The sequence below is a fragment of the Chinchilla lanigera genome, unplaced genomic scaffold (genome assembly GCF_000276665.1).
Source record: "Chinchilla lanigera isolate Chin_1 unplaced genomic scaffold, ChiLan1.0 scaffold00043, whole genome shotgun sequence".
Classification (NCBI taxonomy): Eukaryota; Metazoa; Chordata; class Mammalia; order Rodentia; family Chinchillidae; genus Chinchilla; species Chinchilla lanigera.
The window spans coordinates 3,811,807-3,834,308 of NW_004955444.1; the positions used below are offsets into that span (position 1 = coordinate 3,811,807).

General features: G+C 39.6%; 2 protein-coding genes across 3 annotated transcripts in view; both read left to right on the forward strand.

Moving 5' to 3' along the window:
• The window catches only part of LOC106149357 (translation initiation factor IF-2-like), a 53,042-nt gene extending 52,485 nt beyond the window's left edge, over positions 1-557 (forward strand). The window contains exon 8 of the mRNA XM_013518137.1: positions 64-557. Coding sequence (XP_013373591.1) covers positions 64-557 — 494 coding nt within the window. The remainder of the gene's footprint in view (positions 1-63) is intronic.
• On the forward strand, positions 166-18,860 carry Pex2 (peroxisomal biogenesis factor 2). 2 transcript variants are annotated; one of them, XM_005392068.2, is made up of 3 exons: positions 167-410; positions 14,608-14,713; positions 17,618-18,860. In XM_005392068.2, exon 3 carries the CDS (start codon positions 17,635-17,637, stop codon positions 18,550-18,552), a length of 918 nt encoding a protein of 305 aa, XP_005392125.1. In that variant the 5' UTR covers positions 167-410; positions 14,608-14,713; positions 17,618-17,634; the 3' UTR covers positions 18,553-18,860. The 2 variants fall into 2 exon arrangements, with proteins under 2 accessions (XP_005392126.1, XP_005392125.1); XM_005392069.2 differs by lacking the exon at positions 14,608-14,713 and having other exon boundaries at positions 166-410.
• The last annotated feature ends 3,642 nt before the right edge of the window (positions 18,861-22,502 follow it).

The following is a 22,502-nucleotide window of genomic DNA, read 5'->3' on the forward strand; positions in this document are numbered from 1 at the left end:
CACCACCTCCGCGCGCCTGGCGCCCGGCCGGGGCCGACGGCTCGTGCCGCTTCGGCCAATCAGGAAGGGTTTTCCCGACCAATCACCATGCCCGGCTGTCCGCGTCGGCCCCCTCGGCCCTTCGGCTGCTCGGTCCTTCGGCCGTTCGGCCCTTCGGCTCCTCGGCCCCTCGGCTGTTCGGCCCCTCGGCTCGCCCAGTCCCTCACGCTCTGGCTGGGCCCGCTCGGGCGCTCCCTCCTTGCTCTCGCTGGTGTGAGCCCCCCTTAACCACTTCCGGGTCCCGCGTCGCTCCGGAAGCCCGCAAGTTCCGGAAGCCCGAGGAGGCCGCGCTGGCCGCGGACAAGGCGAGCCTTCCAGAGAATGGGCCTGAGAAAGTTCCGCGGAGCGGCCGCGGCCGCCGCGCCGCCAAGGTCAGTGTCTGCCCGCGCGAGGCGAGAGCGCGCCCAGGTCGCCGCGGCCGGCCGGAGCCCCGCCTGGCTCCGCGCGCCCCCCTCGGCGGCCCTGGGCTCCGGCTTCCGGGAAGAAACGTCAGCTTCTGGTTTCGGGAAAAGCAGTAAAGCAAACCAGGGCGCCCCAAGAATGTCTTAGAATGGCTGCATTAAAAAAACCGGCTCGCCGCGGCACAGTGAGCCGCTCTGCGCTGCACGGAGGGGCGCGCGTGCCCTCGCTCTCCGCGGCCGGCCGCGCACACGCGCACTAGGAGCGGAGCCGCGCTCCCGCCCGGTTCCCGCGCGGTGTGAGCGCGCGCGCCTCTGCTCCCCAGAACGGCTGCAGCCTCACCGTGTGCGCCGCTGAGCGTGCGCTGGCTGAAGACCAGTGTTGGTCTTCTGGTGGAGGAGGGATTCAGAATGTTCTTACGGAATTGCTTGTGAGCGTTCGCTTGTCCCTGTCTTAAGGACTGGGAGAATCATTAGCAGTTTTGCTGAGACCCTCGAGAATGTTGATTACGTACCACTTTCCTTACACCGCACATTTAACGAAGGGCTTTTCTCAAAATGGGACCAAGTGGGTGAAGACTGTTGTGTATTCTTGCATGGCGCCTCTTGGTGATGTGGACACTGTCAAGCAGTTAGGGAGACCGTGGCTACACACACACACACACGCACGCGCGCACACAGTTTGTAAACACCTTCCAACCGGTGTGTCACGTGTAAATGTGAACAGAATGAACTTGGGGTGACTGCCTTTTCTTTGATCTCTTCTCTGATCTCACCCACATTATCAATTACTAGATTAGAGTTGAATTAGTTAAACCAGAAGATTTGAAAGAAGAGAGACAGCAGAATTAATTACAGAGTCAACAGAAGAGCCTTTCATTTTTTTTCTTTACACAAAGAAGAAAAAAATGAAAGAGAACAGGATATAATTGAGTATTAAATGAAATCAAGAGACTCGGGTTCTAGTCCTGATTCTGGCTTGCCTTTGACCACCTTTGCGTCTTGGCCTTATTCCCCTCATTCTTAGAAATGGAAGGTAACGTTCAGTCTGTGGTTTAAAGTTGTTCCGTAAAAGAACTGTAGAAGTTTTCTGGAACCATGCTGAGGAAAACCAAAGCACGCAGACTGGCAGCTGTATTTTAACAAGGGCAGCTCTTCGTGTGTTCTGCTTTTATAACAGGGTCCTGTGAAGATTTAATTTTATACCTTCTACTTTTCCTTCTAGCATTAAAATTCTGTTTCTTAGGACAGTTATTTGTATTCAACATATATTCACTTGATTTAGAGTTTTCTAAAACGATGTCCATATTTAATTTCATTTGTTCTATAGATGTTTCAAATCCTTTCTTTATGATCAGAATCGTAATTCCTTACTTGCCTTTATTGCCCATACTCTTTTTATTTTAGCCATAAAAGTTTTTCTCGTGGATCGGGCAGGTATTGTCCACTTTAGCTGAACCTTAAAACTTTAAAAGTGTTAGCAGGCCTGTCTGCCCGTCATCACATCTTTGATAAGATTCAGAGTCTGAGCCCCATGGCTTCCTCACGGCATCAAGTAACTTCCAGGTTTTCTTCATGTCCCCCTTACACACCAGGCTCAGGCTCCTGTAACATTAGGAATATATGTGCCATAGGCACAATCTTTATTTCTGGACAAAAGTTCTACTCTGAATTTTATTTTTTTCCCCTTTTGATCTGGCTGGACAACCAAGAAGCAAATGGCGTATTTCCTTTAAGTTTTTCCTGTGAAGTGCTAGTATGTCTAAACATTCTGCGCCCCAGTTCCATTCCTTCAGGGTATGCCAGAAGCCTGAGGCGGAAAACCCCGATTGCACCATTTGCCCTGTCTTTGCGGTCCTGGCACTGCTTTTTTAAGCCTAGCCCTGAGGTGTGCTTACCTAAGGGGCAGAAGAGATGATGCCTATTGATCTTTCTGGTATATGCCCAACTACAATCAGAATGTCCTTTTCTGTATTGCTTTTCTAATATATTTTCTTTTTAATCAGAGCTTTCCCTTCTTTACCTTCCTGCCAATAAGGTGAGATAAAATTCCATCCAAGTTGTCCTTTCTTGTTTCTTACTGTTAAAAGACAAAAACCGGTTACTCTAGAGTAATTCTGTTTTGATCATGCCTTTCCAGTGTTCAGTGGATAAAATTGGCATTACTTTTACTTAACATTTAGTATGTGTTTGTAATAGTTAAATGAATGGTCACACCTCATTTTTTTTATCTGTGCGTGCCCGTTATTCAGATTTGACAGTAAATGCTTGTGAATGCTTCTTTGACCACAGGTATAGAGAGAAAGGGGGAAGGGAATGTACGTGCCATGCGTCCCAGTCAGTTTAGGCAACTTTACCACATATCTAGTTTCTGTTCCCATGTTTTGTGAAACTGGAAGTCATAACTGAATAATTAGGAAGATAAAAATATTTGCTTTGTATTCTGTGGTATTAAATTTTGTCAGACCTTATTTAATATCCATTTTTCTAACTTCTTTTATGATGTTCTATAATTTTTCCAATATTTACCAAAATTTCACTGATCTACAGCTTCATCTTAGGTGATCAGTCTTCTTAAACTTTAATCTTCATCTTTTTTTAAAAATGGAGATGATGATACTGTATTATGAGGCTTCCATGAGATAATGTAAAGGAAATACATAGTTCATCACACATAATATGTGTCACATAAGCTGTTCTTTCTATTCCACTTTTATTCTACTCTTGTTCCTTTGGGGATATTTTCACTTTCTCTTGTGCCATAAAAGGTGCAGTTAAATGCGTGATCTACTAATTGTCAGGTCATTTTGAATTCTTAAGTAGATTCTAAGACCTTTCCTGAGTTTATAGAATACAGTATTTTTAAAGATCTAGTTGCTTCATGGGAATTATTTGCTGTACATCATGCCTCCACTCTTAATAGTTAGTGTCTTACTGTGACTATCTGTGGGTCGTGTGGTACCACCCTAAAGTCTTTCTTTTTCCCAAATGGGCCTATCACCGCTTTGTCAGTATAGCACACCGGTTTGGCTCATGGTTCTTCCACTTTTAGCAGTGTAATTTTATACACATGGGAAAACCTTTCTGTGCCCTAGCATCCTTAGTTTAGAATAGAAAAGAACATCGTAGTATTATATGGATTAAGTGATGAAATTACTTAATTTTGTGCAAGGCATTTAGCTATAGTAGTCAGTTAGTGTTCAGTAACCTGTGATTGCTAAGTGCTTATTATTATTACAAATGAACACATTCCTTGGGATTCTCTTAATGCCTTGCTCTTACTTGGTGTAAAGACTCTTTCCTACATGTCCTGCTCAGATTTCTCTACTTTACCCTCTCAAAAGTTACTGTTCAATATTACCATTTCTGCAATTGAAAATGGCTGTTTTAGAAAACTTCCTTCTTCCAAAGTTTCTTAATACAATTTCTATCAGGATTTTTAGGTAGACTATTTTTATAGTTGCTTTTTTCCTTCCTGTGCGTGAATACAGTGCGGTAAAATGAATTGTCTAAAGTTGCACAACCTGTGATCCTGGACTGCAACACAGAACTAATCAGAGCCTGTTTAACACACTTTCTCCCCATATTAACTCAGCATCTCTTTCATTTTTGCAGTGTGCTTTCTGTCCTACAGACTCAAATACCAAGTCTATCAAAGAAGAGTATGAAATATCCTCTTTATTCTCTTAAAAATGAATTTGTAAAGCTAGGTCAAGGTGTTGTAAATTCTGTTTTAAGGTTAAAAATGCCATTTTATATTAGTTTTAGATACTTGAACAAATACACTGTAGCTAAAGTAAGTAAGGCACTCATTTATTATGTAAGACTAACTATAGTCTTGGCATTTGTATTTGTTTTGAATTTCTTCCTGTCTCCTAATGGAAAGAAATTCCCCCCTCTGTGACAAGTTACTTATCACTGTTCATCTTTTTGAAAAATGTGTACTATTTGGAAATTTATTTTTCATATTTATTTGAGAAAAGTTTTATCAAACCTACTACCACACCCAAAAAAGCAAAATCCAACTTGGATTTTAATGAAGATTTCTTTAGAGGAATTTAGTGAGCTAATGTCCTTAACACAGTTTTAAAATTGCTCATGACTTGGTTATAGCCAAATGAGCAGCATTGGGATTTATAGCATCATCTATCTATAAGCATTAATTATCTGTCATTGAAACTTAGTTTTTGTATGGTACAAAAGGAGTAGCAACAGAGTAGTGACAACTCAGCAAGTCTGTGGCAAAAGTGGAATTTGAATTTAAGAGTTGATTTCTAGGCTTATTCAAAGTGCCAGAGGTCAGAGTCTCCTAATGGACACTCAGCCATAGCTTTTTCTCTCTTCTCCATGTTTGAAATGTGTTCTTGGAATCAGTATCCTGTTAAATCCCTCTTTGATACATGTCCCGTTTATTAGTATTGATTTCAATACAATGGCCGGTAAATCTATTTGACTGCACAAAGGAAATAAAATAGTAGAGTGTAGACTCAAAACTTAAAATCTTTAGTCATGGAATTTAATTCAGATGACCTCATAATACGAAATTTTAGTCTAAAACTTAAATATCTAGAGAAAACAAATATATAGTCCTATCAATTTTGATTGCTAGAATATTTAAAGTAGTGTGAAAACGACATTGTCATATTGCAAATCAGTTGATTGTTGTCTGCAAAAGAACAGCCTAGCAGGGAGTGTATTGTGCATATGATAATTTAGAGATTAATTGGAAGTCACATGTTTCTGTTAACAAAGTTTACAAGACTATAAATTTAAATGTAGAAATTTTGTAGGCAGTATGCATTGACAAATATGTTTAATGGTAATATATCTAGTACTGAGTCTTGGAACAGGTCAATAATAATGTGCATGTTGATAGCGGCAATGTAGGAGATGTTACTTGGTATTATAGCTAAAATCCATGTTATCCCCTTAATCATAATTACATTAATATTGACAGGCCCTTCACAATACTCACATTATTATTGATAGATTTCTGTCAGTAACATGTTTTTAAATAAAATATATTCACTCATGATTTGTACTGTGCTCTATAGAAGTTCTAAAATACATCCTGAAGGTTTCGTCCTTCCTCAGTGAGATAAACTCATTTGTTTTCTTTTTTGAATGTAATATAAATGAAAAAGTTCTTGTTTTGGGGAATGAAAAACACAAAATGCAGACAGGGGCTGTTTAAGAGATAAGGTTATATGCTGTTGCTCTTTGTAAATGAATTTTCAAGTTTTTTTTCCTGAGGGGAAGAAAAGCTGTGTGACATGTCTAGTGATAAAATGTCAGCAGGAGATCTTTTTAATAGTTTTCAGTGCTGGATCATTTTGTCTTAAACATATTTATGTGACAAGTTAATCACACTAACCCTAGTAGACACTATACTTTTTATATGTTCTTGATTTTGCCTGAAGCATCTTTTTTCACAGTGTAGTGAGATTTTTTCTTTAACGCTAATATGATAATTCAAGTTACAATTTTAATTTTTGTCTTTTTGCATGACTAATAAATGTTTCCCCCTAGGTTAGCTCTTTATAATCTTGAAGTTAGACTAGCTTGGGAAATTAGGGGGAGGGGTGACAGGATTGAGTATTATGAGATAAAAAAGGAAAAATCACTGTTTTTGAAATTCTGAAAAATAATTTTTTTTTTTTTTTTTTTTTTTTTGGTTTTTCTCCGGTACCGGGAACCGAACTCACGACCTTGCGCTTGCCAGGCAGGCACTTTGCCACTGAGCTAAATCCCCAGCCCCCTGAAAAATAATTTTAACTGAATTCAATAGTGTTTGTTTTAATTCAGAACAAGCTGAACCGCTAAAAAATAGTTAACTATTTTTTGTAACTATTCGAGTTTGAACCTACATTTATGAATGTAGGTACTAACGTAGAATCAATAATTTGGAAATTGTTAAGAGTTTGGTTAGGCTCTTGTAAGCAAAGTGGAAATAGACTGACCAGTGGTTGGGCATTGCTGTTCTCAGTCAGTGTATCACAACTTAGAAAAGTACTGTAGCCTGATTTTTTTAATCCAAAAATATAAGGATAATATAATTTCCTTTTTGATTTTCATAGTTCTTAATGAAGTTAAATTACTTTGATTTGCCAGAAAGTTGTTAGCATTTTGGTTAAACCCCGGAATTGTAGTAGTCTTACAACTGATCTTGGTAAACAACAGTTTTTGTTTGATTCACTCATCAGACTCTATTAGGTTAATCTTCTAAAATGTATAGTCTGCTCTGTCTGTTCTCTTCAGTGTATATTCATACCTACAGAATCAGTGCAACTGCCTTAACTTAGGTACTTTTTACATCGTGGTCAGATTGACCGTTCAGCCAGTCTCTACTGCTAGCCTCTTCTCTGGGTATAGAACGTGACTCTGCTTCTGGGTAACAGATGCTACCACATTGATGTTAAGTAGTGAAGGACACGTAAAGCTCATGATGAAATTCATTCCCATATATCCTGGCTAGAACATAGCCAGGAGCCTGCACGTTTTTTGGGCTTTTATGGAACCTGTTCCCTTGTCCTAAATGCCATTCTTCTCTTTACTCTCTGGGGAGTTTGGTGACCCTTGCATTTTTTTATTTTGGGATCCATTCTTTACTTGAGAGATCAATAGCCAGGCCTGATTAACACTAACATCCTATTTTTTTAAAAAAAATGTTTAATATAAAGAAGTTAATTGATAGTTATGTATATTTAGATCAAATTTCTGGTACCTAGGAGAATGTCTGGCATTAGGCGCTTGATAAATTTTGGTTCAACTGAATAACCATTCATCAGAAAATCAGAAATTGCTTAAGTCCTAACTGTTTGCAGAATAATTTTATGTGATTTGAAGACATTTGTTGCATTTTTTCAGTGCTTCATGCCAGTTATAGCAGATCTTATTACTGCAGTGAAAGAAAAGGGCTTACATAATGTCATTAATTGAACTTCTAGTTAGTTTCATTTCTTTAGCTTCTGTAGCTCCTGAACATTATCCTTCTCTACAACCAGTGCCCTATTGTAGAATATCTGAACCTTTCAGAAAAAAAAAAAAAAAAAAATAAGAGTTGGAGTGGGGGTGGAGGAGAGGTGGAACATGTGGTATATTAGTGATGAACCCAAGTTTGGATGATTGTCTTGAACTGCCTGTACCATGCCTTGTGGACCAAAGCCTCCTGGCGTCAGATATTATCAGTAGCGTTCCTGAGATTTTTTTACTGCCAGATAACAGGCACCACAACGAAGTTGATGGGGCTTAATAACCATGGCAAAAGTCATGCTGGGTATAGAACTCAGCCCATTCTTTAGGAATCCCACTGCTACATCTCCACTCAGAGATGCAAGTTTAGGATGGACTGAGCCCTGCTGAACATTGTCACTGCCCACTCTTGCCTGGTGCTCCCATTTATACACATAATGGTGACATCATGTTCCTGGTTTAACTGGAACAATTGTATTTTAATGGTCAATAGTTCTTGGGAAAAAATTCTTTTGACATAGGTTACCTAAGGCATTAGTATGAGTAGTAATGAAGATTTTAGTCTTTCAAATGAGGTTTGCCAAAATCAACTCAATTTTTTATGCCCATCCCTACCCAAAGCAGCAACAGGGTAGTAATAATCCTGCTTTACAATTTTTGAACCACTTGGATAACATTATCTTTAATCTCAACAACTGTGTAAGATAGCTGTTGATTTTCAGCTTTTAGGAGAAGATGAGCCTAATGAAATTTTTAAGGTCATATAACAAGTAAGTGAAAGAGCTAGGGCTTTAGCCCAGACCTGTTTAATTTCAATCTCTTTTTTCCTCTAGTATATTATAGTTGCCTATGTAGAAACATGTAGTATAGGAGAGGTGTACCACCTGAATGAACTGTGATGTGCAGTGGACAGCGTGTCTTATGTTTACAACTAAACAAAGTCACAAAAATAACTAAAATCTTGGAAAATAAAGCCTAACACAATAATAGAGAAACAAATTATTCATCTCCAGAAGCAAAGGCTGAAGAGCAATTTAATAATAAGTCTTTTGGTCTATTAAAGAGTATTATATAGGGAAGAGAGCAAGCCCAGCTGTTCCTAATCAACGCTGAGGCCAGGCCTGGGGAGAAAAAAATGTTAAACTATAACAGAAGGGATAAGAAAGAATTTTTTATAAGTATTGTTAAATACTGGATCTGTTAGAGACTGTGTTAAGTCTCCTTTTCTGGCATTCATTAAAAATTCCTGTCTTTACTAAGTGTTCTGAAGTATGATTCCCCCAGACATAAGGGTTCTGAAATACATGATACTTCTGAGAAATCTCTCTGTGCAGTTGTTTCTCACTATCAGTCAGGAACCTGAGGAAGAGATAGAAGTCTTCTCTAACCATCCAAGTTCATCCTGATGTATCTAGATAGTAAACTGATCAGCTACCAAACTACTTGTTAGTAGCATGTAAGTTCAGTAAACATTTATGGAGCAGTGCTATGAACCCATCTTACGGTTAATTCTATGAGATGTTCACCCATCACAGTCTGCAACTGTTGTGACACTAGTAATTAAAGATACATAAACTGGCACCACTAGACCTGTAAGGTAAGCCAAATATTTCACTGGATACTCAACTAAAAAAAGAAGTACATCTAATCCAACACCAAGGGAACAGATGGGAAGAGAAAGGGGATTGGTACTGGATTTCTGATGATGTCTAGTATGGTCAGAGCTTTGCTGACCACTGAATAGGAAATCCATGGAAGATGCAAAGTTGTATGTATTGTTACAATAGAAGACTTACTTGTATTTCCCCAAATCCTGAGTAATTAGAATTTTGCTTGAGGACAACTGAGGTAAGTATGAAAGTCACTTTTTAGGTGGCAAGTGCTTTGAAAAGTAAGTGTAAGAAAAGAGACTTTCTGTTACCTCGTCTACATTCAGAACTGGGAAAAATAGATGTATTCTCATGACTGAAATCACAATAGATATGGTTGAGGACTCGAGTGGCACAGATAGTTGCTATCACAGTTAAAAATTGCTAATAATCAGTGGAAACTGGGATGATTGAAGGTTTCATGGGGAATGTCGGAATGTATGGGTAGATAGTGTAAGCAGTGGAACTAGCTAGGGAAGAAAATGGGTATTTTAGGTCCATGAGAAAAGACACAAAAGCTGGACTAAAAGATGGTCTGGAACTAAAGATTCCACTGGGGAGTGATGGGGTATATTGTTGCAGAGATGAAGACAGGCTTGTGTACTTCGTCTGAGATCTCTGTACTTTATTCCAGGAGTAATGAGGTAAGAAGTAATTTGTTAAGTGTAAGCAAATATTTTCATAGATTTTGGTTAGCTTATGCTGTTTTTTAAAATGTAGTATTCTTTAAAAGTTTTCCCTTCAGTCACATAAACGATGCCTATAAATTAGGAAAATTCATGAAGTGCAAGAAAGTGAAAAATAATAGTGATCTTACTCATTGGTGTGTGTAATGTGAAATTCTTTTCCTATTGAAATAGTTTTGAAATTTGGTATGTGTCTGAGAAGCTCTGATGCCATACACCTAGATTGTTGCCCTAGTTATTATGGTTTTTTCTTTTTTGCCTGCTACCTCCCTTTCTAGACCTTAGTTGGAATTCTTAAGTGAAAGGACATGTCTTTATCTCTGCATCCCAAGCACTTGTTGTGACCAGAATGCACAAATAGCAGTGCTTATGAAGTTTGAATCTCATAAGCACTGTTTAATAGAAGAAAGGGAAACCTGAGTCCCTGAAAGATTTACAGCCACTTCAGTGGATACAGAAATGAGAACTAACCAGAAATTAGTTGGAGGTCTGGCATCCAGCATTGAGCTCTCTAGGTGATATGCAAAAATGTAATGGCAATGGATTTTTCACTGAAATGTCCTAGCCCCATGGTTCTTAATATCACCTGGGAATTTGTTAGAAATACAAGTTCTTGGGTCCCACTCTGGATCTACTGAGTCAATTTGGGGGATGAAACTTCGCAGTCTGACAGGTTCTCTATGTGATTCTGATGAACTCTCAAGTTTGAAGCCACTAGACTAGAACAGCAGTGAGACTGCATGCAGACGTGTACTGAAGAAGTCACAGCATGGAAATATTGAATGTCCAAAGATACATGTATTTTTATCATAGATATGTATATTTTTGTATCAGAGAAAACTGTGAGGATAAGATTTATTGTCACAAATAAAGCTGGATGTGTTGTGAATGGACAAGTTCTACTTACCTTGTTTGGGGTACAGCTTTCCTCTTGTTAGCATTTAATTAGGTCAGGTAGATTTAAAATAGATTATTTGTACCAGAAGCACCTCAGACTTATAAAAATCTCCACCCACATTTTCCCCCATATTCACATAACTATCAACTGAATTTGCCAACTTAGATGCCTCCTAGAATTCCCTGATCTCTAAAACTGCATGTCTGATCTATTCTGTCAGATTTTTACCACCTCATGGATTTCCTGTTTCAGAGAACTATGCAGCTATCCATTCAGTTTACCTAGTATGGTGTTGTGCTGTGCTTCGTTTTACTTAGTTCTCCTCACACTGTCATGTCTACCACCTCATAGCTTTCAAAGGTACTTTTTTCCTCTTTATCCCCACTGATACTTTTCTAATTTAGACCATCATCAGTTTCTCACTAGATTTTTTTTTTTTTTAACAACTTATAACTGGTCCAAGGTCTCCAGTCCTTCTCACAGCCTCTGACCCATTCTCATGGCGGCCAGAAGAAGCAGTCCAAAATGAAAATCTGATAAGTTTTTTGTTTACAATTACTCAGGTACCCCCCTTTACCTTGTTGATAAAATGCATCCTCTTTTTAACGCCTTTAGGATCTGTTCCTTTTCCATCTATCTCTTGTCCTTGCACCTCCAGTTCCTCTGCTATTTCCTGTATTTCGAGTACCGTTTTTGCTTTCCTTTACTAGACCAACAGTCAATCCTTTCTAGAGGCTGTTTAGATGCTGCCTCTCTGAGAAGTTTCCTCTGACCTTCTGCAGTATAGTTCTCTGCACAATACCCTAAAATTCCCCTTGTGTACCATTTATTCCACCTTTCTGTAAATGCCTTGTTATATAACATATCCTCGCTTTCCTCCTTCCATCATAATAGATTATAGGTCCCATAAGGATTAAGACTGAAATAGTATCATATTAGTAGTTTCAAACACATTAACTGGTAGATAATAGATCCACCACAAACTTAGTGAAATAAATATTAACCAGTAATCTGGATATGGTAATTGGAAATAATTTTAAAGATTGATGGGTAGAACTTCTATTTTCTACCATTTGCCTTTCATCGTGTTCATTTATCCATTCATCTAGTATTTGTAGAATGCCCTCTGTGTACCAGGAACTGGCAGTTGCTATGATTGTTTATGATAATATTCAAATAATCATTACAGCAGAAGGAGATGAACAGTTAAAAAGTAGTTTATGTACAGTGCAACGAGGTCAAGAGAGAGGCAAAGTGGCATACTAAGGGAGCAGCTAGGAGCAGGTAGCCCAAATTTGGAGGTTTAGGAAGAGGTGATGCTTGTGATGGTAGTGTTTGAGTGAAAGAATGGAAATACATGTTCTATGCAAAGGGAACAAACAAGAAAATCTGCTCGTTAACAAGAGGACATGGCACTTTATGACTTGGTGCCAGTGCTTTTCAGGGGAGCAATCTTTGAGTAAGTTTGGGAAGGTTGTGTTTTAGAAAGTGTTATGGTTTGTGTCTAGATGTCCCCCCAAAGCCTCATGCATTCATGGGGTGGGCTTCTAGAGTTTTTGATTGATTCCTAGTCCAGTGCTGGGATTATGGGTGTGAGTGCTAAACCTGCCCTGGAGCAGTTAGCTTACATACAACATAAGGGAGGGAAAGAGGTTTGCTCTCTGCTGCTCCTCCATTGTTTGTGCTTGCCACTTTTGCTGTTTTCTACCACCATGAACTGTTGCACTCTGCTGTGTGCCACCCTACCTTGCAGCCAGTTGATGATAGATTGAAACCTCCACAAACTGTGAGCTAAATAAACCTTTCCTTCCTTAATTCTGGACATCAGATATTTTGTCTCAGCAACAAGAAAAAAGTGACCAAGACAGAATTTGGTACCGGGAGTGGGACCATTGCTGTAACTATACATGACCATGTGGTTCAAGAGCCTTTGTGGGAAGAGTTGGGAAAGGTTCGGAGATTTCACCTGAAAGAAAAGCACTAGAAAGCCTTTGACTGTCGTGTATGGGAGATTCTGGTCAGAGCTCAGAAGACCAGAAGTCTGATAAAAATCATGCCAGTAATGACCGGGTTTGGGAGGTTTCTGCTGGGAAGAAGGATTGCTTTGATAGTTGGAGTCTAGACGAGGTGTGTTATGGCTTGGCAGAAAGTTTGCCTGCATTTTGCTTGTGTCCAAAGATTTTGCTGAGACTGAGATTAAGGGCAATGAACTAATTAATCTGGCAGAAGAAATTTCAAGGCAGTTAAATGTTGAGGCTATGACATGGCTATTGTTGGGGGCTTTTAGCCTGATTCATGTTGAGAATCAAGAACAAAGAGCCCAGCAGGATGATTTAAAACGTTGTGAGTTTGGCCAGAAAGAAAGCTCCAGTAAAGCTGAGGACTGCAGTGATAGAGCTGAGGAGAGTTCCATTGCTCAGGGCCAGGAGAATAGAAAAGATGGCCTGAGGACATCACAAGAAGCAGCAAGTCTGTGCACTTTACAGCCTCAAACCTGCAAAGATGAAAAACTTTGCTTTGAGGAGAAAACCGCAGAGCGCCATGTCCCAAAATGGTGGCTGCCGCACCATGTGCCAGAATAGCAGAGACATAAGAGAATTTGCTCCTCAGAATCAGGTTCAGAGTGCTCAGCAATCCAGGGACTCACCCTCTTTAGCTGAGAGAGACAAAGCAAAGCCTGGCTAGTGCCCCAGTTGGTATCAGACCTTGGCGTCATCCACATGGCACTCATTTTAGGCACATAAAGAATGCAAGAATGCTGAGGTTTAGAAGGCTTCCACCTAGATTTCAGAAGGCCAGGGAGGCCAGGCAGTGTGCCCCTGAGAGGGCAGTGTGTGAAGCTGTGAGTGTGAAACAAAAGGTATAAAGCAGACCCCAGATATTTAGAATAGCCAGGAACATGGATTATCTGAGGAAAGCTGCAAGGAGAGAGCAAAGTGGGCCCAAGAGAGAAGCCATGAGACTACAACCACCAGAAGTGTGGTAGGGGCAGAGCCACGTAAGGCCTTTGGAGCTCACAGTGTGCCACAGATTGCTTCAGATGTTCCACATGGAACTACAAGACCTGTTGGATTTGGATTTGCTTTGGTCCCAATGCTTTGTATCCCCATTTGTACCCTTTTGAATGGTAATATTTGTTTTGTGCCATTGAATGTTGGAAGTGTTTAACTTTTCATTTGTACAGGGGCTCACAGCTAAGAGTTTTGTCTTCTCTGAGGAGACTAGGGACTGGAACTTTTCAGCAATGCTAAAACTGTTAGGACTTTGGTAACTCTTAGATGAACTAAAGTACCTTTTACGTAAAGGGATATATGTAAGTCTTTGAGGGGCCAGGAGCAGAATGTTATGGTTTGTGTCTGGATGTCCCTGCAAAGCCTTGTGAATTCATGAGACAGGCTTCCAGAATTTATAATTGATTCATGGTCCCATGCTGGGATTATGGATGTGAGTGCTACACCTGCCCTGGGGTGGGTAGCTTGCATACAACATAAGGGAGGGAAAGAGACTTGCTTTCTGCTGTTCCTCCGTTATTTACGCTTGCTGTTTTTACTGTTTTCTGCCACCATGAATTGTTTCCCTCTGCCGTGTGCCACTCTGCCTTGGAGCCAACTGATTATAGACTAAAACTTCCACAACCTGTAAGCTAAATAAACCTTTCCTTCCTTAATTCTGGGCGTTAGGTATTTTGTCTCAGCAACAAGAAAAAGGTAACCAAGACGGAAAGGTTGCAGTGTAAGGAATCCACTGAAGGGAGGAAAAGGTGGATAGCCCAATAAATGTAATCCAGCAGGGAGAGGAGAGCAGCCAGAGTCTAAGGAAAGGGCTGTGGGAGATGGAGGGTAATGAGTGCATTAGAAGAATATTTTGGACGAAGACTGAGCAATGGATTGGATTTGCAGTGGACTGCATTGCTAGCATGAGGAAAGAGAACTGTGTCTTTCTAACATCTTCTTTCTATTCTGTAGCTCCTGGCAAGAATAAGGTAAAGATTCCACAAAAGAAATTGCAGCAGAGATATCCATGGCAATAGCTATAGGCTGTCAAATCAAGGAACTGCAAGAAAGTGGAAAGGTGAGATCTCCTCAGTGCATTTCCCAATTATAGGTGAAAAACATCCCTGTTATCTAATTTGATGGAAAGCAGCATCAAATGACTACTACTCGTTACAAGTATTACTTCTTGCTCATTTCCACGTCATGTACTTGAATTTGTTACAGATAAAGTCTTCTGCCATTTATTTGTGTAGGATCTGTATCAGTTGAGGATCCCTAGCAGAGCACATTTAATATAAAATATATGTATGTATATGACAGATGAAGGATTTACAAGGTAGGCTTCCAGAGTCAAGTGTGTAAAAATACAAAAGGGCTGACAGTCTAAAGGATCTAGTCAAAAGCTGAAAGCCTGGAGTTCACTGCAGAGCCCCACATGAGTTCATACCTGGAAGCCTAAGGGTCTGCTGGAAATTGGAGTCTCCACTGGAAGCCTGGAGATAGATGTCTAGAGGTGATGGTGAACACTGAAGCTCCTGTAGCAAAGAAAAGTGAGGCTTGCTTCTTTCCCTTTTTATTCCATCCAGGATATGAGCCTATTGGTTGGTGTGCCTCACCCCCCTTCTCTCTTCAGTGAGTCGATCATCTAGACACACTCAGCATATGCTAAACATGTGCTAGGCATTTCTTGTTCAAGTTGACACTGTACTGAATTATCATACATCCATGTAGGTATTACTGAAGCTTACATTTTAAAAACCTTTGCTGCTGAACATACTACAAAGCTCAAGAAATGCAACTTTATTTTACCATGTACAGTGGTACCTCAGTTCACAAACTTAATTCGTTCTATGTTTTTGGAAAAGATGGCCACATTTGTGTTTGTGTGGGAAAGATGACTGGAGTCATGTTTCTCACCTGATGCAGAAATTGGAAACAAAAAAAAAAAATTTTGCCAAAGGCTTGTATTTGTGAACCACACTGCAAACAAAAGCATTAGTGAACCAAGGTTCCCCTGTAGTTTTCAGTCCTTTTACCATCTAACAAATAGCATTCAACATCTCTTTGGTAAAATAATAGAATTTTAAAGGACTGTGACAGTGTTTTATTTTCTAGACCTTTATGTTGTGAGTGAAATGACTTCTCTAAGATCACATGGCTAGCTAATGGTAATGAACTACAGGATCTATGCCTTCCTTTTGAGTTTGGCATTCTTTGTTAGTTTGGTGGACCTTTCAGAGGTCTCGGATAAATGAGTTAAGTTTATTGTGTTGAGAGCCCTTTTGTATTTTTTCCCAGTTTGTATAGGGGTATAACAGACAAATAAAAAATATATATTCAGAGTGAACAATATGATCTTATATACATATACATTGTAAAATGACTGCCATAATCAAATTAATTTATCCAACTATCACTACCCATCTTTAATTATTGTGTGTATATGTCAAACACAGAATTTTTCATGCTGTCACTGAAGGCTTGTACCTTTCAATCAGCATCACCCCATTTTTCCTAAACCTCAGCAACCACCATTTTACTCTTGATGTCTATGAATTATATGTTTTTAGATTCTACATACATAAATAAGATCACACAAAGGATTCATTTTTGAAACTTAAGTGGGATTTTTGGTCATAGTTGTGATTTGCCAGTTCATTAATAAAAGTTAAAATATCTAAATAAGTCTATACATGTAGCTAAAAGAATGAGTGCTTTAATTGCATTGGCTTGCCCATAATACATTTTGAGTGACCATTAATCAACTTCATGTTTCATTAACATTTTTTCCTTGAGTTTCCTTGAGTTGTTACCTTGATATGTTTTAGTGTATATCTTTATGTCTTAGTTTGCTTTTTTTGAAGTATTGCCTGATGTGTACACTGTTAGTGTTCCTTAGATCTAAAATAGTCCCCAAGGGCTCATGCCTGTGGAAGGTGATTGGATGATGGGGCATTGTAGCTGGCTTACTGGCAGGAGGTGGGGTCTGGCCAGAAGAGGCGGGTCACTGTTGACCTGACGTGGAAGGGTTATCTCCTTCCGGTTTCTGCCTTGGTGCTCTCTGCTTCCTGGGTACCCTGAGGCGAACAGCTTCTCTCTAGCCGGTCCTTTCTACCATCCTGGCTACCGTGCCAGCACTGAAACTTACGCTGGCCACAGTAAACCTCTCCTCCTCTTTCAAGTTGCAAGGGTTGTTCATTTTGTCCCAGTGATGGAGAACATGACTAAGGCAATGACATTGTCTACATTCTTAAACGCACTATGGTAAGATTCAGTAGTACTTAGTTTCTGCATGAGTATGATAGAATAATAAACATATATTGTTCATTTCTTTTTCTAACTTCCTTGATAAGTACAAAATACATCTTGGAAAGATAAAGTGACTGCTTGACAAACCCACCTTTGAAGTAAATAGGAGCACTGGAAATTAAATTGAGGTCCTCACCGCCCATTGCCATGTTCTATATAGTTCGTTGTATTTATTATGTTCATATGTTTCTCCATTAGTTGTGTTATTATGATTGAGCTCATCCTTAGTAAGTTCAGGATTGTAATGTATCTGTACTAAAATATCTGACCGAATGGCTAGAGTTACAGTTAAAGCTCAGTGGTAGAGTTCTGCCTAGCGTATACCATGCCCTGTGTTCAAGCCCCGGCACCCAAAATCAAAAATGGGGTGTCTGACCAAGGAGTTTTATTTAGAAGTATGTTTGTGGAAGTAGCGTACAATAGTTCTTCTTTTTATTTTTTAGGTGTTACTTCTTTAATGAGGAAAGGTTAAAAAAAAGTAGGGGCAGTGGAGTGAAAAGAAAGACGTTCCAAATTAAAAGTGATTATTTACTGCACTGTTTTTACATTACTGGAAGCCTGTCTTCTGTGTGTCGTGTGTGCATTGTGAATTCGAGTTTTCCAAATGTAAGTGGAGGAGATAGTATAAGAGTGCAACTGCTGGATGACGTTCCTTCCTTGTGTTCTTTCCTAGGAACCTGCAGAGAGGACATGGCTCCCCGAGAAGGAGATGCAAAGAGCACAGACAGAGTGCTACGAATAAGTCAGTTGGATGCACTGGAACTGAACAAGGCTCTGGAGCAGCTAGTGTGGTCCCAGTTTGCTCAGTGCTTTCATGGATTTAAACCAGGGCTGCTGGCTCGCTTTGAGCCAGAAGTGAAAGCATTCTTGTGGCTTTTCTTGTGGCGATTCACCGTCTACTCCAAAAATGCCACTGTGGGACAATCAGTTTTGAACATTCAGTACAGAAATGATTGTCCCTCAAACGCAAGTTATCTTCCACCGAGTCAGAATCAGAAACTCTGGTATGCTGCGTGTACCACTGGGGGGAGGTGGCTGGAGGAACGGTGCTATGACCTGCTCCGAAATCACCACGTGGCCTCATTTGGGAAAGTCAAGCAGTGTGTGAATTTTGTGTTTGGACTTTTGAAATTAGGTGAGTTAGTTAATTTTCTGATTTTCCTTCAAAGGGGAAAGTTTGCAACTTTAACAGAACGTTTCCTAGGCATCCATTCTGTATTTTGCAAGCCCCAAAACGTCCGTGAAGTTGGCTTTGAGTATATGAACAGGGAACTCCTCTGGCATGGTTTTGCCGAGTTCCTTATTTTTCTCTTGCCGCTTATCAATATCCAGAAGTTGAAAGCGAAATTGTGTTCCTGGTGCATCCCCCTTGCGGGTGTCCCTCCTAGTGACCGTGCGCCGGCCGCCAGTGGCAAGGAGTGCTGTCTGTGTGGGGCGTGGCCCACCATGCCGCACACCATAGGGTGCGCGCACGTCTTCTGCTATTACTGTGTGAAGAGCAGTTTCTTATTTGACATGTACTTCTCCTGTCCCAAGTGTGGCGCAGAGGTGCAGAGCGTGCAGCCCCTGAAGTCAGGAGTTGAGATGTCAGAAGTGAATGCTCTTTAGAAACTGAAACGGTTTCCTGTGAGAGAAAAGTGTATTTTAAATCCTCAGTATTCATCTTCCTTGTATTTAGATGTCTAAGGCCTGTGCCTCTCAGCCACTGTCTTCAGTTCCTTCCTAGCACAGCTAAATTTTAATCACTGATAAAGGTAATTATGAACAGATTGTGCTAATGTTCATTTTTTAAAAATTGACTGGGTTTGATTTTTAATGTCAAGAATGATGGAGAGTTTTTTGTCAGACGACTGTTCCTTCGTTTTGCTACTTCATGGACTTTGAACTCTAAAAATAAAGTATTTTGGAGGCTCTAAGATGACCGTGCTTTATTTTCAGAGATGACATATCATACTATCCTAATCTGACAATGATTATCCTTAAACCGTAAGATCTGCTGCCTCTTGTAATGTTAAGCTTTCCTTTGAAGCCAGTTTTCAAGAGGTTCAGTTCCTGCTGTCAGTATCCTCCAGCTGACTACTTCTTTCGGAAAGTAAAAGTTGCTTCAGGCAGCTTAAGTGAGTCCTGAGGACCGGGGGGATCGACTGATCGGAGAACACCACGTGCTGAGTCTCTTCCTCCAGGCTTTGATTCAGACAGTGTATTAGTAGACTTATGAAATGTGTGTAGCTTTTCACGTACAGGACTGTATATCAGGGTACGCATCACTCCTTTGCTCTACGTTTTTCACAGTTGGCAGCAAGTCCTTGGGTAGAAATTGGGTAGCATATCTTAGTATGTATAACATCTAATGCTACCTTTCCATTTTTTAGTTCTTTATAATGTTCCTTTCTCGTTGCTTTTAATGAACCACACACAGATGGCAGGTAATCGATGGACTTGTGCTTGTCTTTGACACCCCAGTGCTCATTCTAGGACCTCTGCGTCGCTGCAGACGTTCATACCTTCTGGGCAAGTTACTGTGAATGTCCCAGAGACCCCACTCAGTCCCTGCTTCCCTGGACACCGCCAGAAGACTCGGGGCTCACTGCTCAGCAGTACTGGGTCAGATTTAACCCCGTGATGGGTTTCTAGTGTAGCTTTAAGAACTTACGGGTTGTGAATGTTTTTTCTTTAGAAAATAAGAACTTTTACACTTCTTTTCCCTTCTGTTCCTTGCAACTTATTCTCCATGCATACTTCTCTATTGTGTATTTAAAATATCTGGTGGGCCTCAGTGAGCATATCTGAATTACTAAGGTATCAGTCAGCTAACAAGGAACATCTTGCTTCCTGGCTCATAACTCCCACCTTCCATGATAAGTCAGCCTTAACTTCCATAAGATTTTATTTGTTCACCTGTAAAATGGACGTTCAGTAATGTCTACCTGTCAGATTTGTAAGAGGAATTAAGTAAGTCATTCTTTAAGAAGGTACTTTTTGAGCCTCTATGGACATTCTTCTGTGTTGCATTTATGAATAAAGCAGAAAACCCTTGGTCTCATGGAGTTTACATTCATGGAAAGGCAACAAACACCTGTATAAGGTAATTGCAGATCTTGAAGTACTTTGAAGAAAATAAAAGAAGCTAAGGAAATAACAACAGGGGATGCTGTGTTGAACTGAATGTTCATGGAATGCCTCCTTGAGGAGGTGGAATTTCAAGGGTCTTGAAGGAAATGAGAAAGCGAAGCGGACAGAGGAATACTAGGATACAGAAACGGCAGGTGCTTAATGTCTGAGAGGAGAGTCCTGCTACCTGTCCAGATAACAGAAGGAAACTACCATGAGCGAGAGAAAGGAGGATGGGAAGTGAGTGAGTGAGGCAAAGGACGATGGGGAGTGGAGATACGGGCTTATTCCAATGTAAGGAACCATGAGACAATTTTCAGCAAAGAAGTAAGATGCTCACATTTACATTTTTAAAGGATCATTGGATGATTTGTGGGGAGGTATGATTAAATGCAAGAAAACCAAGTCAAAGGCTGTAGAAATAAAGTAGTATGAGTCATGTTTATTATTTCTGTTAGATTTCATCAACAGTATCAATCTTAAAAAAACCTCAGTGGATTTCTTCACCAAACTTGGGAGAGTGCCTTGAGGGCCTGCTTAGAGGCTGCTTTATTCTGAGTAGGATTCTGGTGAACATTCACCCACAGACTAAAAATAGCAGTTAGAAAGGAGGGACTTTAAAAAACCATGTTTACAATTGCAAACAGTAATGGGCAACTTGGCACTGCAGACAAAAATCTTTCAAACAAAAAACCCTACTGTGGTAACACTGTCGGAGGACTCAGGCACTAACGACTAACTTTGAACAGTAATTGTGGCTTAAAAACTAACCGTGGATCATCAGTAAAGGTACGTCGTGTTCTGTATAATTTGGGTAACAAGGCAGGGAAATTAGTACTGCTATATTTGAAAAAACCTTCCCACTGTGTTGGCATTTAAAGGCACAACTTATTTGGAACATTCTCTTTTAGCCAAAAGCTGTTATTCCTAATAGCACTCAATATGTGTCACTGTCTTAAGAAAAGATATTTTCAGTGACAGAACAATGCCAAGCATTCTTTTTAGGCAAACCAGTTGACCAAGTTGTCTTACAGAACATGTGATCTTCGATTCTCTGAATCTAATCTTAGTTTCTAATGTATGCTTGTGTAAACCCAGTATGTGCTATTTATTTATATTAATAACCACAAGTAAACAGACATTTTGCCTTTGTCTTTTATTTTTCTTCAAGGAGTACGTAAATCATGAAACAAGACAATTTACCTTCATGTTTCCAAATAGTCCATTATTTCCTCTCTGTTTACACACACACAAAGGTGGCTAGAGTTGTAATTTTTTTAATGAAAAACTAAAAGTAAACGTTTTGTACAATACTTTACTGAATTCTTAATGGAGTTATTCTGGCAACTGTAACAAGTCAAACAAGGTCACACCAAGTCACTCCTGAGGCCCAAAGATACAGAAATATGGCATTCTTTAAGTCGTTTATTTTCCTTGCCATGAACAGTAGGATAACCCATTCCTTTTCCAAACACGAGAGCAAATAAAACAAAAATCTGTTTAGTTAGGTGAAACTGATTTTCAAGATCAAGTTGATTTGGGCATGCTTATATCCAGTGAACCTGAAGAATCAATCTGAAGAATCAGTCCATTGAAAAGATGCTGAATGCAGTACTGTTCATAGCTTTAAAAAAATGTGAAACAATAATAGCAATAAAAATAGTATATCTGTGTAATTCACTGAAATGTTACATAAATACCATGGAGAAAAATTTCATGCAAAAATCCTTATGAACTTTAAAGTGCTTATAAATTGAAGTGAAAGAAATAGGATACTAAAGTAAGCACAGTTTCAGAAATGAGGTAAACAGGAACATTATATCTCATTAACAATAACTAGTTCTCATAATTCAATTTTGATTTTCTTTCTACTATTTTGTTTCCCAGATTTTCTGTAAGGACTATTTTGCTTCCCAGATCTACAATTTTAAATAAATTATTTCTTTAAAATTTCATGATCAATTTTTCAGTGCAACTCAAAAGTAAAACATCTACACAGATGGTCAGTAAATCTTGAATTTGTGAGAATGAAAAAGGCTTTAAACTGCTAGAGTCCCAGTTTTTGCATAGAAATAAAATGTGACTTCTGGCCAACCATAACTTGGACAAGTCTGAATTGTTTTGTGCATCTTAAATGACATATTAAATATCAAGCTCCGTAGAGAAAAAAATACATACAGCCCTCCGTGGTGTTTTTGCCATTTAGTTCCGCTGGTCTAGTACCCTGCTGTGTACCCCAAGTTGGCCAGGAACTTGAGATCTTCCCAAGCACTGGGATTACAGGTATGTTACACCAGGCGAGGCTAACTGTACATTTTTAAAAATCACTTAAAAGTACGTAGATCAAAAGAGAAGAGTTCCTACTCCTCTTTCCCAAAGTACTGATATGGTAATTGTAAATAAATAATGAATTTTTTTAAAGTTTAAAATATCCACAACTAATATAC

Excerpts from the sequence above, each read along its gene's own strand:
- Pex2 (XM_005392069.2), top strand. The coding sequence starts at position 17,635 with ATGGCTCCCCGAGAAGGAGATGCAAAGAGCACAGACAGAGTGCTACGA.